Here is a 16,389-nt window from a genome sequence, read left to right on the forward strand (position 1 = left end):
GAGTTATGTTTAAAGCGAACGTAAACACTGGGGGAAAAGCTAATTTGTATTGAAATGTATGACTTATAATTGACTTTATAATTAACAAATTAGTTAGTGTTAGGCTATTATTTGTTGTGGTATTGAAGCTGTTATCAAAAATCATCACAATTCACTAAAGACTACTGAAATTTTGGTATTGTGATAAATGTATATATTGTGTGGTAGATCTTGCTGCAATAACATGATGGAAAAGTAGATCTTGAAAACCCCTGCTGTAAATGATGGTGATGGATGCTTTCATTTATTTGACTACCGTGCGTACATGTAACATAAAATAACCTCCCCTACCCAGCGCAGTTTATAAAGAAGAAGAAGACTTTATTTTTTGTCACACATTATACATTTTGAACATATACAGTGAAATTATTTTTTTCGCATATCCCAGCTATTTCTCCCCTACCCTACGCAGCGCAGTTTACATTTCTGTCCCAGAGAATCTAGTTGATTGCATCATGTAACTTTAGAAAACATACAACAGAAACTCTGATATGTTACTTGAGCATGTAACCAGTACATGTCCTTTTTTACTCTGAAAAGTGCATTACCAATTTACTTCACAATGCTTAATGACTAGCCCTGCATGTCCTCTGTAGAGAATGCCATAAACAGGTTGCATCCAAAAGTGGAAGCACTTCATACCTCTTCCACCATCTACAACAGCACCATAAACTGCAGTATGAGTTAGACTTCGTGCTGCTGCTGCAACCCCGGCTGCAAAGCATTTGCAGCCTGAAAAGTCTTCTGCCCCAAAACAAAGCGCGTTGCAAGCTTAATTTACCATCTCACAGATGGCTTTACTTTAACTGAACATTTAGTCCACTTCGTAGAAAATACCGAGATATATATCGTGTATCGCCATTAAGCCTAAAAATACCGAGATATGATTTTTGGTCCATATCGCCCAGCCCTAATTGGGATCAATGAAGATGGAAATTAATCAGAAAATCTGTTTTTTTTACCCAGCCCAAGATACTTCCTTTAAACCTTGTATTTTATTTTTCATTTGATGAGATGGACACTGTTTTGACTGTATCTTAAGCTACATGATGTAACAACACTTTATTTAAAATTGCTTTGCTACAAAAGCTAAAATAAATGTAAATGTGTTGCGCTGTATCTTGATTAGAAAGGATCTCTTTTAAAGGGTTTTTTGAGATGTTTTGATTGGACAGCTCCTTTTCTCGACTTCAGATGTTTTAGAATTAAATAAATAATTTGGCTCTGCATAAATCAGAAGGCAGATTATAACTCTTCAGGGAAAATATGAATCCAAATAAATAATGTTTTGAATCTCTGTTACAAGAAATCCATAACAATAATTCCCATTTGGGAGCAGCAATCAGAAAGGAAATATCAAAATGTCATGGAAGGTTTGGAATGGAAAAAAAGGCTCACAGAGTGTTTTTCTGAGCAATAAACTGGTTGCTGAGGACAGGCTATTGCATTTTGCAAAACAAGTATGTCACAGGGCAATTCATGGTTTGGCATCGCTCTATTCCCAGGAAAGCAGCTCTCATCCTGCAGCCGCGTAACACAGATAGCATCTGTTTTAAAAGCTTTGGATCTCAGCGTCGTGTCTGAGTAAACATATTGTATGCTGATGAATCTAGGGTTTCACAGTGTCAGCCTACAGTTATTTAGAGTTAAGATGGAAGATAACAAATTAGCAATAAGGAATTAACCACCGACTGTGTCTACAATGCAGCGAGAGCATCCAAACTCCTCTGCAGAATATGTGCCTCAAAACTTAAGGTTAAGGCTCAGCATTTACATTTAAATCAAATAACTTCTATTTAAAGGCTTCAAATCCAAGCTTTTAAATCCAGCAGGACAAACTTCAACCTCATCTTTGTAACGTCTTTTATCTTCTGTGATTTGTTTAATGAGGTCACAATGGCTTTCAGGGTCTAAAATTGCATTGTTTTAAGGTTCAAATGAAGGAAATGTTCATACGCTTCTTGCATCAGCTCATGAATATGAATCTATGAAAATTCATGAAAAGTGCTTCTGTCCTGATTAATAACAGGAGATTTGCATCAATCCCAGCTTCTAATGCAGGAAATATGAGAAAACAAAACAGAATAAGTGTTTAATTCAATCAGACCAGCCACTCTTACATCTCTAGATAGTAGATACAACCATTTTGAACTCACAGAAGTCCCAACACTTAGCCTTAATCTAATGGGTCAAGCTTGTACACAAGCTCTGCACAAGCCCCTTGACAAGAGATGGCTTTCTAGAGCGCACAAAGTGAAGGTTCCCATACCCAGCAAATAAAAAAAATGCCCACTTTAGTTTTTTAGAGTACGCTCTCAATTGTATCACTTTCTAATACATAGATAAGCTCTCGTTCAGCAGAGATTTCTGGGAAACTACATTTCCCAGGAGTCTGTGACGGGTTCTAGAGACTGTAGACAGGAAATAATGTCCTTTCTCTGACTTTGTTTCTCTCGCTTGGGGGTTCCAGCGTGCAAATGACGCCAACACAAGGGTGACTTTCACTCTCCCCTTCTCTCTTTCTCTGTTTTTGTAGGTTTACCTCACTCACAGAGCCACACACACAATCTCAACACACCTACTGATCTCACGCCATGTCTATTAAAACTCTGAAGAGCCGTATACTGATTACTGATCTTTATCCAAGTCTACATCGAAACTGGACAGCTACACTGGTGCGGGGCCAGGGGAGCAAATTCACATTCATTACATACCTCAGAGCAGAGACACTTTTTGAATGCAGCAGCTGAGATTGGAATGGACTAAAGGGAATCTGTGGTTCTGTTCTAAGAATCTTAAAATATGGGATCAGAATAACATTATAGCATCTCCATCATACTCTTAACCAATTTGCCTTTACATTAAGAAAGCCCCCACATCCAGATATGTGAATTTGTTTTCTTCTGCTTATTATCTTTTCATCTTTCACTTTAGCTTAATAAATGATCAGGATGGGAAAGGAGGAATGTGGCACAAAATCTGAATGATTTATTTTTGTCAATATACTGTACCCCTGTACCTTATATATTTAGAAAATTCTTCATTCTATTATTTTGTATATTGGCTAATCACTCACAGGCAGACCTTTGACTATCATCATAAAGGTCTGACTATGACAAAGTCTTGTTATTCTGTCTAAGAACTGCCAACGTGAACAGGCAGGGGCCATCTGACCACCATGTAAAGCGAACAACCACAGTTTGCAGTTTTCAAATGACATTTATTTGTGTGTAAATCTGAAATTGGATATAACGCTGAGAGCAAAGGGGAATATACAGGTGTGCTCAAGGATGTCTTGTTTATTTGCTAATAAGTGTCTCAAACAAATGTCTTGAATATCTATCAAAGATTCAATGCCATGGACTTATGGAACTTTGGCAAAAATGAAAACAGATTAGTGTGGCTGTGGCCTAAGAGGCCTAGTTTTGGTCAAAATCTAAGACAGCATGCCATCCAACAACAGAGCTGTGTCAAACAATACAGATTCTGCAATATCGCACAGTAAAAATTCCAACACCAAACAGAAGACTATAGCTTATCCTGCAAACAGTCTCACAGATGAGTGTTTCTATCAGAAAAGACTCGGGATGATTGGAATTAATACGAATGTAGAGATACTTATATCATTTGGCATAAGCCCCGCCCTACAGTTCAATGCTCAGATACTTGCTCGAACCGTCAGATCCTGCCGAAGGCAATGACGGCAGGGAAGCGGAGCTTACCCAGATGCAGGACGGGACCTAAACTGGTGGTGATGGGGTGCATGGGGGTGAAAACAACGGAGGTATGCGAATGATGAGAGACAGCTGTGCAGGCTTATAAAGCAGAGGCTGTATTGTGACTGGATGAGATGCCTTATAGAATGACTCCTGAGATCTTCTGGCTAGAACAATGCTTACACTTCCATTTCCAGTGTAGACAGCTTGATTATAAAGGGAGTGATTTAGTTTTGACAAGGCGTGCCGCCCATGTCCAGTTCAGCCTGATCTCACAGTGAAATCGGAAAGTGTAGATTGACTTTTCTTTCATCAAAATCGGTATACGTTGACCGAAATTTTGAAACAATGCTCCCAGTGGCCAAAGCAGTATGTGTTATAGAGCATATGGGCATGTGTAAGCTCCATTTATGTCCAGGAGAGGTCACTAATAGTGAAGCAAGTTGTTTTCAGCTTTACAGGACATTATACAATGAAGAGAAAAGCAGGTCTCCTAAGCAACCAAATTGGCCCGGTTGCTAGGGAGGGTAGAGTCACATGGGGTAACCTTCTCGTGGTCACTATAATGTGGTTCGCTCTCAGTGGGGCACGTGGTTACTTGTGCGTGGATGCCGCGGAGAATAGTGTGAAGCCTCCAAATGCGCTATGTCTCCACGGTAACGCGCTCAACAAGCCACATGATAAGGTTGATGGTCTCAGATGCAGAGGCAACTGAGATTCGTCCTCCACCACCTGGACTGAGGCGAGACATTGGGAATTGGGCATTCCAAATTGGGGAGAAAAAGGGGAGAGAGAAAAAAATGAAGAGAAAAGCATATATTTATAGATTCTATCCCCCAACCCAAACCCAAACCTTACCTTAACCATTAGTGGAGTAACAAAGTAATGTTAGAGGGAAAAGTGAAAACTCCGAATCATGCTCGTCATTGATTATTTAAACGTGGTTACTACATGGCTTTGAACCCTAGTCTCCCACGCAGCTGATGCAACACGCTGCCAATCGCACCAGGTGGAAAAGTAAATACATTGAAACCACTGCAAACATGTCTAATAAGAATGCTGCATGTCAGTGTGTTGGCATACAGTCACCGATCCTAGGGTACCGAAACTATCAGAATCATCATGCTGACTTCATGTGGGATCCAGATTAGACACTGTGTAACTGTAGGTTGTTTATGGCTGCCAAGCAACTCTGCAACTTGCCACATAAATAAAGAATTCAGAACTTCAAACTCGGCTCATCCAATCACATTTATAATGCATTATTGCTGTAAATCTTCTGTTTTTAACTCAAGTTAACTTATACCACACACCTCTAATTACATGTATCATTCAAAGTGAAGGCAGCTTCTAAGAAAAAAAGACAGCTTACTAGGTTTTGGAACAGAGCTTATATCTTTAAAAAAAGAAACAATGCAATGTTGAACTTTTTTAAACAACATTTATTTTAACATTTTGTTTAAATGGATAACAAAATGAATTGTTAATGGCAATAGAATGGTGTTTAGAGACAGATATGGCAACCTTGGTATTAGTAGCCATATTTCAGTACTCTGGGTCCATTGCAATAGCAGGACAATACTTGTCTGTACAGATATACACAGAGGAGAACAATAACAGCAGTAGCCATGAAAGAAAGAACATTCTGTATCTCTCTTTAAAATGTAACTAGTAAATCAAGTGAGACTAAACTGTAACATAATTTAAAAAAAATTTTTTTTCTTCTATAAACCACCTAAAGAAATCAGTGAATATTCTGAAGTTTAGCAAATCATAGACTAAGGTAGTTACATAGAGTTTTCCCCATACAAAAACATCTCCTGTGGGTCACCAGGGGTTAAGATGTGCAAAGTGGGTGGATAATTTGTGATCTTTCGTCTGACTAATCAGTTTTTTAGTGATCCATTACTCTGCATTATTTATGCTAATTAGCTATTCTCTTCAGGTCCATTTGTAATGAACATTCCTCTAAAGATCTCCTAAAGGCACTGGATAACAAACACACACATACACACATCAAGAGATACACAAACCCCACTACACCTCTTTAATCCTGACATACTTTCACAAACATGAGCACATGTCACCATCAATAAGGTTATTAACAGTTAGATACTAATATCAAATGAAACACTCAGCCCAAATGTGCACTTGTAGCAACACAAATCAGAATCAAACTGTGTCTCAGCTCAGCAGACGGGTACAACGTAATGCTTCAACAGACCAACAGCAACCACACAACACTGCGAACAAACAATAAGGCTCATTTAACCTTGCAGTGTCGCTTTCGATGATTCTGTGACAGTTGTTAAGTCCAATGAAATGAACCCCAGAGCTGCACAGTCTTCTTTAAAATGACCTTTCAGAATTAATCAAGCTGGTTATGGAGGATATCCAGATGCCTCCACCACATGTTGAGCTGCTCACAGACATGTCACAGAGGATGTAACACACATATCAGAGGCCATCAGTGAAGAACTGAGCAACACATGTGCACACACACACATGCAGACACCAGAGACCAAGAGTGAAGAACTGAACCACTAACCCACACACACACTGAACTCATACCCACACACACGCTCACATGCACACATCAGAGACTATGAGTGAAAGGCTGAACAACTCTCTCTCACAAACACTGACATATACTGTACGTCAGATACCTCATGAGTGAAGAATATAGCCTACATTTATGACTGAAAAGCTAGGTTATGGTTACGGCAGGGTTCAGGGAAATGTTTGCGAAAGCTGATGGAACCAGCAACATCACAAAACAATTCAAATGTATCGAAAAATTGGGGCATAGACAATCACGGACAGAGAGCCATTTTCTAAAACACACAACATACACACATAAGAAGTCAAAAAAAAATTCCACATTTTAGAATAAATAGTACGACATCAAAGCTATGAAATAACACAAATTATTATTAACAAAAATGTCAAATCAAAATGATCTTATATCTTTGGGTACGTTTACACGACAACGATGTACTAAAAACGGAAACGTTTTTCCTTTGCGTTTTTGAAAAGTTTCGCGTACAGACGACAACGGTGTCAAAACGATCTCCATTCACACGGGTCACTTTGTAAAGAAACACTACGCACCTGCGCACATAAGCATTCTTCCACAGAGCGGTGAATACAAACAATGAAGATGGCGAAAGCATCGAGCAATTTTGTCTGGACGGACGATGAGGTTGCTTTATTATTACAATTACTTTGCTGGAGAAGCGTCAAGAAACTCAAAATCTTGAGCAGCACAAACACAGTCCTGTAGTCCGCCACTGTAGTTTTGAATGTCTCGCGCATTGTTTTGAAGTACTCACGCGCATACCTATAGACTGAACTCTCAAGATTATTCAATAAACTCTGCTCATTTTTACCATCACTTCGTCTCCTGCCTTCTTCTGTTTCCCCCCTGCTGACTCTTGGGCTGGTAGGAGAGTAAGTTAACATAACAAGCTGCTGGTGTTGACTGGTTTTGGATATCAGACAGATATATGATCTGATATATGGATATCTATGGATATCTTCTGATGGAGAGAGAGGTCTTGTGTACACTGGATCTAACATGCATTTTCACAGCCTCATGTTTTCATATTCTAAGCATATCATTGAATACTGTACATGGCATCACATCTCTGTCTATAGGCTATATACATATGCGGTGGGTGAATGATTGCAGGGTTAAGGTACATCAAATACAATTAAGTAAATAAATAAATAACATTTAAAATACAAATACATTTTTCCCATCTGAATCCATACATTAATTTCAGGATTTTCAAACTGCAGGTTCTGCCTACTGTACAATGTTCACACTCCATACAAAACACTCCAAATGAATAAATTATTGATTATTATTTGCAAAGACACCAGTATTCATACTGATAATTATAAATCTCAAATTGATGCCTATCAATCCATCATTCTTTATATAACACGTAATACGCGTGCGCATGACATCACCGTTTTCACAAATACGTGTTTTTGTATGTTTACACAGAGACAATAATGGCATCGTTTTCAAAAACTTGCACTTTGAAACCTGTTTTCAAAAGTTTGCGTTTGGCGTTTTCAGGCCCCAAAACGCTATTGTCGTGTAAACAAACAGCCAAAACGAATAAAAAGTTTTCCATTTTAAGTTGAAAATATTGTCATGTAAATGGCCCCTTTGATTCTTCAGAGTAGCCACCCTTTATCTAGATTACAGCTCTGAACACTCTGGGCAATCTCAACCATTTTCACGAGCTGCCACCTGGGATGCTTTTTAAAACAATATGGAAAGAGTTCCCATGTATGCTGAGCACTTGCTGGCTGCATTTCCTCCACTATCCAGTCCAACTCATCTGTTTCAAAAACATTTATTATTAAGAAGTTCATACAAATGCACAATTTATATTTGTCTACAAAGCTATTTTAAAGCATTTAAGCAGTTTTTTTAAGATCACAAGTCAAGTGTGTCCAAACTTTTGAAGCATATCCTCCCACCTCGGATACAGTATTCAACATGTCCACACACCAGGGCCATTTCTAGCTATAAGCGGTATAAGCAGGCGCTTAGGGCCCCTGAGCCAACAGGTGCCCCTGCAAAGCAAGGTTGCTTTTTTTTTTTTTTTTTTTACATACTAAATGCAAATGTAAGACTCAGGCATCTGTTATGGCTCAATAAGACAGCTATAGGGGGCCCCCTTGTGGCCTGAGAGGGAAGGGAGAATGTAATGATCCAGTGATGGGTGGTGTGGGGGTTCTGGATGGGGATTGCGGGGGCCTCCAAGTGGGATTTTGCTTAGGGCCCCCATATGCTCAGAAACGCTAAACTCTAATGTGCCATCTATAAACACTCTCCTCAAACAACCTCTGCACTACTGCATAAAAACCAAAATATGGGTTTTATTATATATGCAAAAAGCATGTACACACTCACATTTACATTAAGGTTGCAGAGGGCTATTGGATATGCAAAGGCACGAAAAAGTGCAATAATGAATAATGCAGTAAGCAGCAAAAACAGCTGACAGAGTTTAAGTGTGTGTGTGTGTGTGTGTGTTGTGAGAGAGAGAGAGAGAGAGAGAGAGAGAGAGAGAGAGAGAGAAAGAAAGAAAGAAAAAGAAAGAAAGAAAGTTTTCAATAGTAGACTGGGAGGAAACAATTATAAAAGTCAAGCCATTTGCCATTTCTGGTTTTAAGAGAGATATAATAAAGATTCTGTTTGGTCTTAAACTCCAGAGAGTAACAATGTAACAGCCGTACACCTACACAAGCCAGAGGACTGATTCAGCTCAACTCTTGAGATTGCCAGCTAGGATTGTGTAATGTGCGTGCATGTGCTTTAGAAAAGACAAGAGATGGATGGATGGATGGATGGATAGATAGAAGAGAGAGAGAGAGAGAGAGAGAGAGAGAGAGAGAGAGAGAGAGAGAGAGAGAGAGAGAATTGCTGAGTTCCCAAAACAGCAGAACACAGCAGAAAATTCCTCTGGAGCTGAAATGAGGAGGGGGTCCCCTGTGCCCCATGAACTTATTAACGGCTCTGTGATTCCCTTGTAATAACAGAAAACAGTGAAAACATGAAGGAGGAGCAGATGGGTGTGCGTGTGTGGAAAGGGGTTTCTTACCGTTGTTGTTAACGTCGTTGCTCCGAACAGAGGTAGCGAGAAGCACCGTAAAGGCCACGAGTGCCCTGAAAGCGGACCGTTGGATTGACGGGAATGCCATACTGTCACGCGCGCGCGTCACGCTCATCCGTCCGTACGTCAAACCCAATAGTCCTCTCGAGGCACGGAGAAGTGAAGAAGCTCACCGAAGCCCTGGCGGACACACACAAACACACACATACACACTTATTAACAGACTGAGAGCGCCGACTGGCCGCGTTGGTGCTGAGCACATACAGTACACTATAGACTCGTTACTCGTCACGCGCTGCCCCAGTGCTTCCATTGATCGTCTCGTGTCCCTCGCTGCGTGTGATGTGACGCAGTGATCGAAAACATTCCCTTCCCAATTCAGTACACGAGAAAACGATTCTGCATCGACAATTGCTACGTGAAAGATTCGCTTGCTGACAGATTCAAGATTTGTGAAGTGCGAGGAGGGACGTTTTTCCTGGCCGTAAAATTCTCCCGGTAGCCTTTAATAGCTCGCTCATTATTCTCCCGCTCTATGAGCTAGGTTAAATTAGTTTTGTTTTTGATATTCCAGACACATTCAGCGATAAACGGCGATAACTCTTAAACGGCTTAGAAAATATTTTCCAAAATAGTATTACTGTAAAACATGGAAAGCTAATAATATTCTTCAAGCATGTTTTCATTATTTTATTTGAAATATTTTATTTGCCAGCAAAAGCCGTCGCAATGTGAGTTACCCCGGGAAGAGGTCCTCCTGTCTCAGCGGCAAGTAAGGGACCGTGGAGAAAGTGCTAATCTTTTTCTTCTTCTTCTTCTTCTTCTTTTTTTTTTATTTAAATTTTTTTATTTTTTATTTATTTATTTATTTATTTTTGTAATAGCTTGGTGTGTGGACTGCATGTCAATATAAACCTTCTTTTTGTAATAGCTTTTTTGTTAAAGGACATAGAGACACGAAACCAACGTCATTCAATAGAGGAGGACAGGGCACAACTTTCACAACCATTCGTTTTACCCCTAGTTGTTGAATAGGGAACAGCACACCCAAAATTAACATTCTTTTTGTAATAGCTTTTTTGTTTAAATACATGGAGGCACGAAACCAGTGTCATGTCCCTGTTCATTCTGAGTCCGACAGTGAGTAGGAAGAAGAGGATGAGATTGACCCTTAGTCAGCCCCAGGACCAGCCCATCAGCAGCCAGGACCAGCCTGTCTACAACAAGCTCACCAACAGCCTGCAGGAGCAGGAATATGGATGTCAAAGATTGGTGAAATTGAATGGTCTTCTGGCCCAAGGAATGAGCCAGCCCACATGGCTGACAATGTTATAAGGAGGCAACCAGGGCCAACGTGGATGGAGGTTACTCGTGTGCAGGACATAAAGTTTTCTTTTTAAGTTTTCATCCCAAACACCATACAGAAAAACTTCTGGACAGCACTAAGTTTGAGAGAAGTCATGTTTTTGGGGAGAGGTGGAAGGAGATGGACCAAACTCATTTACATGCATACTTTGGGTTAAAAACACAAAAATGTTGTGGCTCCATCAGACCCACAAACATTGGGTGAACAACATACAAATGAACACCACTCAAGGATTTAAAAACCCAATAATGTTGTGTGTCCATCAAACATTGGGTAAATTATCTTCATATATTTCAGATTGTGTGATTGCCTTGCACGGCTAAACCATAAATGACAGCTTGTGTATTGCCTACATTTCACATTAATTGCAAAATGTACAGAATCTTGTACAGAAAATAACACTTTTTTATTTCTATATGGCTATACAATCTTTAAATGTGCTAAAGTTTTTACCCACAGATCACACACAACCACTTTATTTTCTTAAATTTGATGATGTCTTGTTTCGTCATGTTGACACAGAAGGAGTGGTACCATCGTTCGCAGTTACTGCACTGAATCTGGAGGGGGGGACATTGTGACAATTAAACTTTGTACACTTTTTTATTATAAAAAAACATATTAATGTACAGATGAACTTTACTATATTTGTTCATAATACATTAATGACATTACAATATTAACTTCTACATATAATCCTATACACTTTTATAAATTGTGGCAGATAAAGAAATATGTGCTTTTGATTAACTTAATAAAAGTTGACTAGAACATTTGTTATGATGTTATTTGTAACATTAGGTTAACTGCATCAAGTAGTCAGCAGGGCAAGGCTTGACCTAAACCTGTAGGTACTTAGTAGGGAGTTAAATATAAACACCTATATGTAATAGTAATGGTTCACTCATTACTGTATGGGTCTTTCATACACAGTACTGTCTATACAGTATTGTTTTTAATTCATAGCTGGGCAACAGTTAAGTATAATATACACAGATATTTACTACATCATGCCTGTTTCTGTCTTGACAGCTTACTGCACTGCAAATCCTGTTTAAAGTTTGCTTTCCACTAATATGTTTAACCAGAATTTGGCACGTAGTACATGTACTTTGGCACTGTCTTGTTTGAATGACATGTTGCTAGTTTCCTAATCTTTTGAGATACAGCATGTCTCCTGACACACTAGCATCTGTACCGGACAACAAAGTTTGTTGGTGATCTGAGGTATGCTATGGGCAGTTGCATATTGTATGTTGAATAACTACATCATTACTAAAATGTATTTATGGTCACACCAGTTAGCATCAGAAAGAAGGTTCTACACAATACATCATGTGTATAAATTCTAGTAATTGCAGGAAATTGTCATTACCATTTAACCCATCCTGCAACACTTACTTAAATGTAATGAAAATGCTACAGGAGCAGCCGTTACTGAAACTATACCTTCAAGAACTGTAGAGATGGTTGTGTTACTGGACACATTGCTAATCAATTGAAATAGTAGTTTATAGGTATTACATTTTACAATAACTTTATGTGTTCAGTAGTTGTCTATTACCGATGAAGATTCAGTGTAGTCCAATGAATAATGCTTGTTTTCTATGTTATTACTTGTTACCTACACAGGCATTACTGTTCTTCAGTATTTGTATGCAGCTGTGTGGTAACAGTTATGACATGATCACAACGTTGTGTGAATTACAGTGATGTGTATGTCACAGGACATATTACAAAAAGAAAGTTAATTTTGGGGTGTGCAGTTCCCTATTCAACCACTACGGGTAAAAAGAATGGTTGTGAAAGTTGCGCACCGTTCTCCTCTATTGAATGATGTTGGTTTCATGTCTCTATGTCCTTCAACAAAAAACACTATTACAAAAAGAAAGGTGTTTTTGGACATGCAGTTCCCTATTCAACCACTAGGGGTAAAACGAATGGTTGTGAAGGTTGCGCACTGTCCTACTCTATTGAATGATGTTGGTTTCGTATCTGTATCTCCTTCAACAAAAAAGCTATTACAATTTTTTTTTTTAATTTTGGGAAGTGCAGTTCTCTATTCAAACACTAGATGTAAAACAAATGGTGGTGAAAGTTGTGCACTGTCCTACTCTATTGAATGACGTTGGTTTCGTATCTCTATCTCTTTCAACAAAAAAGCTATTACAAAAAGAAAGTTATTTTGGACATGCAGTTCCCTATTCAACCACTAGGGGTAAAATGAATGTTTGTGAAAGTTGCACACTTTCCTCTATTGAATGACGTTAGTTTCGTATCTCTATCTCTTTCAACAAAAAAGCTATTACAAAAAGAATGTTAATTTTGGACATGCAGTTCCCTATTCAACCACTAGGGGTAAAACGAATGGTTGTGAAAGTTGCGCACTGTCCTCCTGTATTGCATGACGTTGGTTTCGTGTCTCTATCTCCTTCAACAAAAAAGCTATTACAAAAAGAAGGTTTATACTGGACATGCCGTTCACACATCAAGCTATTACAAAAAAAAATTGCACTTTCTGCACGGTCCCTTACTTACCGCTATGACAACAGGACCTCTTCCCAGGGTAACTCACATTGCGACGGCTTTTGCAGGCAAATGCTCATAATATCGAGTGAAAATAATGAAAACAAGCTTGAAGAATATTATTAGCTTTCCATGTTTTACAGTAATACTATTTTGGAAAATATTTTCTAAGCCGTTTAAGAGTTATCGCCGTTTATCGCTGAATGTGTCTGGAATATCAAAAACAAAACTAACTTAACCTCACAGTGACAGCGACGGAGAGAGGAAAGGTCGGGCAGTTAGAGGGACAGCGAGGGCCTGAATAAAGATGTCAGATTGTAGGAGAGGATACTGTTCACAGTGTGCCTCTTCAGCCTCGCCTCATCTCGTCTGTCGCGAAGAGGAGATGATGATACCTGCTGCAATTCTATGACACGCGACCCGAAACGGGGCTCTCGCGCCGTCTCGCTCACTCCTCAGCTCCTTTCTCGCACTTCTCTCCTCTATTTTCCCTTCTCTCCCGCTGAGTACCAGTCCCGTTCTCACACCCGCGCAACCGGGACACCCCACCGAACCACGGAAAACAGGAGCAGGTGCTCACAGTCCGAGCGCGCTGAATGCAGAAGGAGCGGCAGGAATGCTGGTAAAGCTCGCGATGGGAGGGGACGCGCGAGGGGCAAAGCAACACATAAGCGCATTAACAGTAAGCCTAAGCACACTTGAACATCAACCCTTTAGTTTAACAAATCGGAGCTCGTTTAACGGTTTTCATACCGGTGCGCCCGTAGGAGAGATGCGCGCGGATGCAGGCGCATTCCAGAGCACGAGCGTGCCCTTATTTACAAACCTGACAGGTGTCTCCCCACTGTATACGCGCCAGAACGCCAACGACAATAATGCCCCTGCGTGTCCGGGTGCTCAAAGGAGGGCAGATTACAATACGCACCGATATATGCGCTCCTTGTGATGCCCGTCGTCTCCGTGTGTTCTGGAGTGTCGGACCCGTCTATGCCTGCTGGCGCTCGCGCTAAGGTCCCAGTGGATCTGTCTGTCTTGGTACTCGTTCTGTCCTCCGCTGTCTTCTTGTTTTTCTTGCCTTTTCTTCTCTCCACGGCTACCGTTCACTGCAGCAAAACAGTCTGTCTGAAAGCACTGAGAAAGGGAGGGAGAGAGGGAGGGGGCAGGAGCCGGGTTGGAGGGGGAGGGGTTGGGATTTTAATACGATTTGGCCGTGCCATTTGGATAACGGGGCAAGAGCAAACTGCCTGAAAGAGATTATTATTATTATTATTATTATTATTATTATTATTATTATTATTATTAAGTGTGGAAATAATGCACACATTGTATGTAGCCTCGCCTGCTTGTATAGGCTGTTGGCGCGAGGTGTGGTCTAAAGAATCGAGTCCCCGAGCGCGCCGGGCCCTGGAGACCCCGCCGGTTGCTCGGGAGGCCCGTGCGAGAAGAGGGGAAGAGAGGGAGGGGAGGGCGTTGCTACTCGCGAAAGGATTTAGGGATTAGTTCTGCACGCGGATTACTCGCTGTGCGGTGCGAGAGGACGCACGGGGTTAAACATGGACGACTGCACGAGAGGCAGATACCCCAGGCCAGGACTCGGTCACTGTGACTCGGCCTCAAAGAGCCAACCGGAGCCTCGGGGCGGGCCAGCTCATGGCCCAAATCACTGCATGCATGTGTTTAACTTTACCAATCCACAGTCTATCGTGTTTTTTTTTTTTGTTTGTTTGTTTGTTTGTTTGTTTGTTTTTTTTCACGGCGTAAAAAAACATGAAACAGATTAGACAGTGCAAAACTGATTGGCCATGTCATCTAGCCCAAAGCAGAAATTAATCGCTTTATGCGGTAAATAAAAGATACAGTATGTTTGTAGTGTTATCATCCCAGCCTGTTCACGGACGTCAACACTGTCTAAGTCTTCATCACAGATACGGATGAGACAGTAGTTACATCTACTGGTAGAGAGGCTGTACTGCGAGCATTCCGGTATTCCCAGAAAGCGTCGACTACATCAGTTTACCGGAACAGTTCAGCATATCGGACTGTGTTTTTATTTAGACGCCTGCTATATATTTCTGTCTGCGTCAGATGGACATTTGCATTCTTGTGTTTTTAATCAGCGTCCATCCCCTTTTCAGAGTGGATGGACGCTTCCCTTTTCATCATTTTATAGACACGCTGACGTCATTCTCCGCAGAGCTGTGATAGTCCACGCGGTCGAGCGCGTTCGCCCATGACCTGCGCAATTCTTTGCAGAAGCGCAGAAACCAACCAACACCCTATAGTTTCTGACTGCCCCAGAAGTGCAATGGTGAGACAGGAAAAGAGCGATAAGCTAAAGGGAGTGTCTCAATTATTAGTTTTAATGACTTGCTTGCTGTAAATCTATAGGTCAGATATAATTGGCCTCTCTGTCCACGAGCATTCATACATACTTTGAGTGCCTGTGGAGTGGAAAGATTACATTAATGTTCCATTTGTTAAGAGTTTATAAAGGGGTTCATTAAAGACTAATAAGTCATTTCCAAAATCATCATAAATCATTGAAATGCAGTTGTAACAACATGAAGAAAAAGGGTGACTTCCATGCAATATTTTGTATTACATAATGAGTTTTTTAACTTACGTCTTATAAAACCTTAATAAATGCACTTATTCATACTTATTTTAATTAAAACTGTAACATTTCCTAAATTCATGCCTTATGTCATAGTGCAGCAAAATAGACAATTATAGTGAGATTAAAAAGAGGGATTATGCTACAGTACACTTTGTGTTTATATGAGTCAACTGTAATGTCTTGACTCACTTGTGCTGTCACTTATTTGTCACGTTGATGTCAAAATAATTTTGCCACTCCGAGTGGTGTCCAATCTTTTCTAAAGTCCTCTGCAAAAACACTTTCCAGGTCTTCATGCTCTTTCACAGCATATATCATACAGTATAATATAAATCCATTAATTATAAATGATGTCCATAAAACCATACAGAACTTTATGTACATAGGTTTCTGATGTTGGCAACTCCTTCTTTATATGTGTGCACTTTACATTCAGGAACATATTCATAGGTTACTAATGTTGAATAAGTGTTATTAAGCATTTATAAC

General features: G+C 40.1%; 1 protein-coding gene across 7 annotated transcripts in view; it reads right to left on the reverse strand.

Moving 5' to 3' along the window:
- cadm3 (cell adhesion molecule 3) overlaps nt 1-14,411 on the reverse strand; it is a 108,968-nt gene extending 94,557 nt beyond the window's left edge. For 3 of the 7 annotated variants that reach the window (XM_051699000.1, XM_051698997.1, XM_051699001.1), the window contains exons 1-2: nt 14,209-14,411; nt 9,380-9,571 (exon numbers count right to left, since the gene is read on the reverse strand). In XM_051699000.1, coding sequence (XP_051554960.1) covers nt 9,380-9,506 — 127 coding nt within the window. In that variant the 5' untranslated portion in view covers nt 9,507-9,571; nt 14,209-14,411. Of the gene's footprint in view, nt 1-9,379; nt 9,572-10,131; nt 10,169-13,678; nt 13,859-14,208 lie in introns of those variants that run through there. The other 4 variants (XM_051699003.1, XM_051699002.1, XM_051698998.1 and 1 more) reach the window with 3 other exon arrangements.
- Nucleotides 14,412-16,389: the final 1,978 nt, after the last annotated feature.

Source organism: Myxocyprinus asiaticus, chromosome 5 (assembly GCF_019703515.2).
Source record: "Myxocyprinus asiaticus isolate MX2 ecotype Aquarium Trade chromosome 5, UBuf_Myxa_2, whole genome shotgun sequence".
Classification (NCBI taxonomy): domain Eukaryota; kingdom Metazoa; phylum Chordata; class Actinopteri; order Cypriniformes; family Catostomidae; genus Myxocyprinus; species Myxocyprinus asiaticus.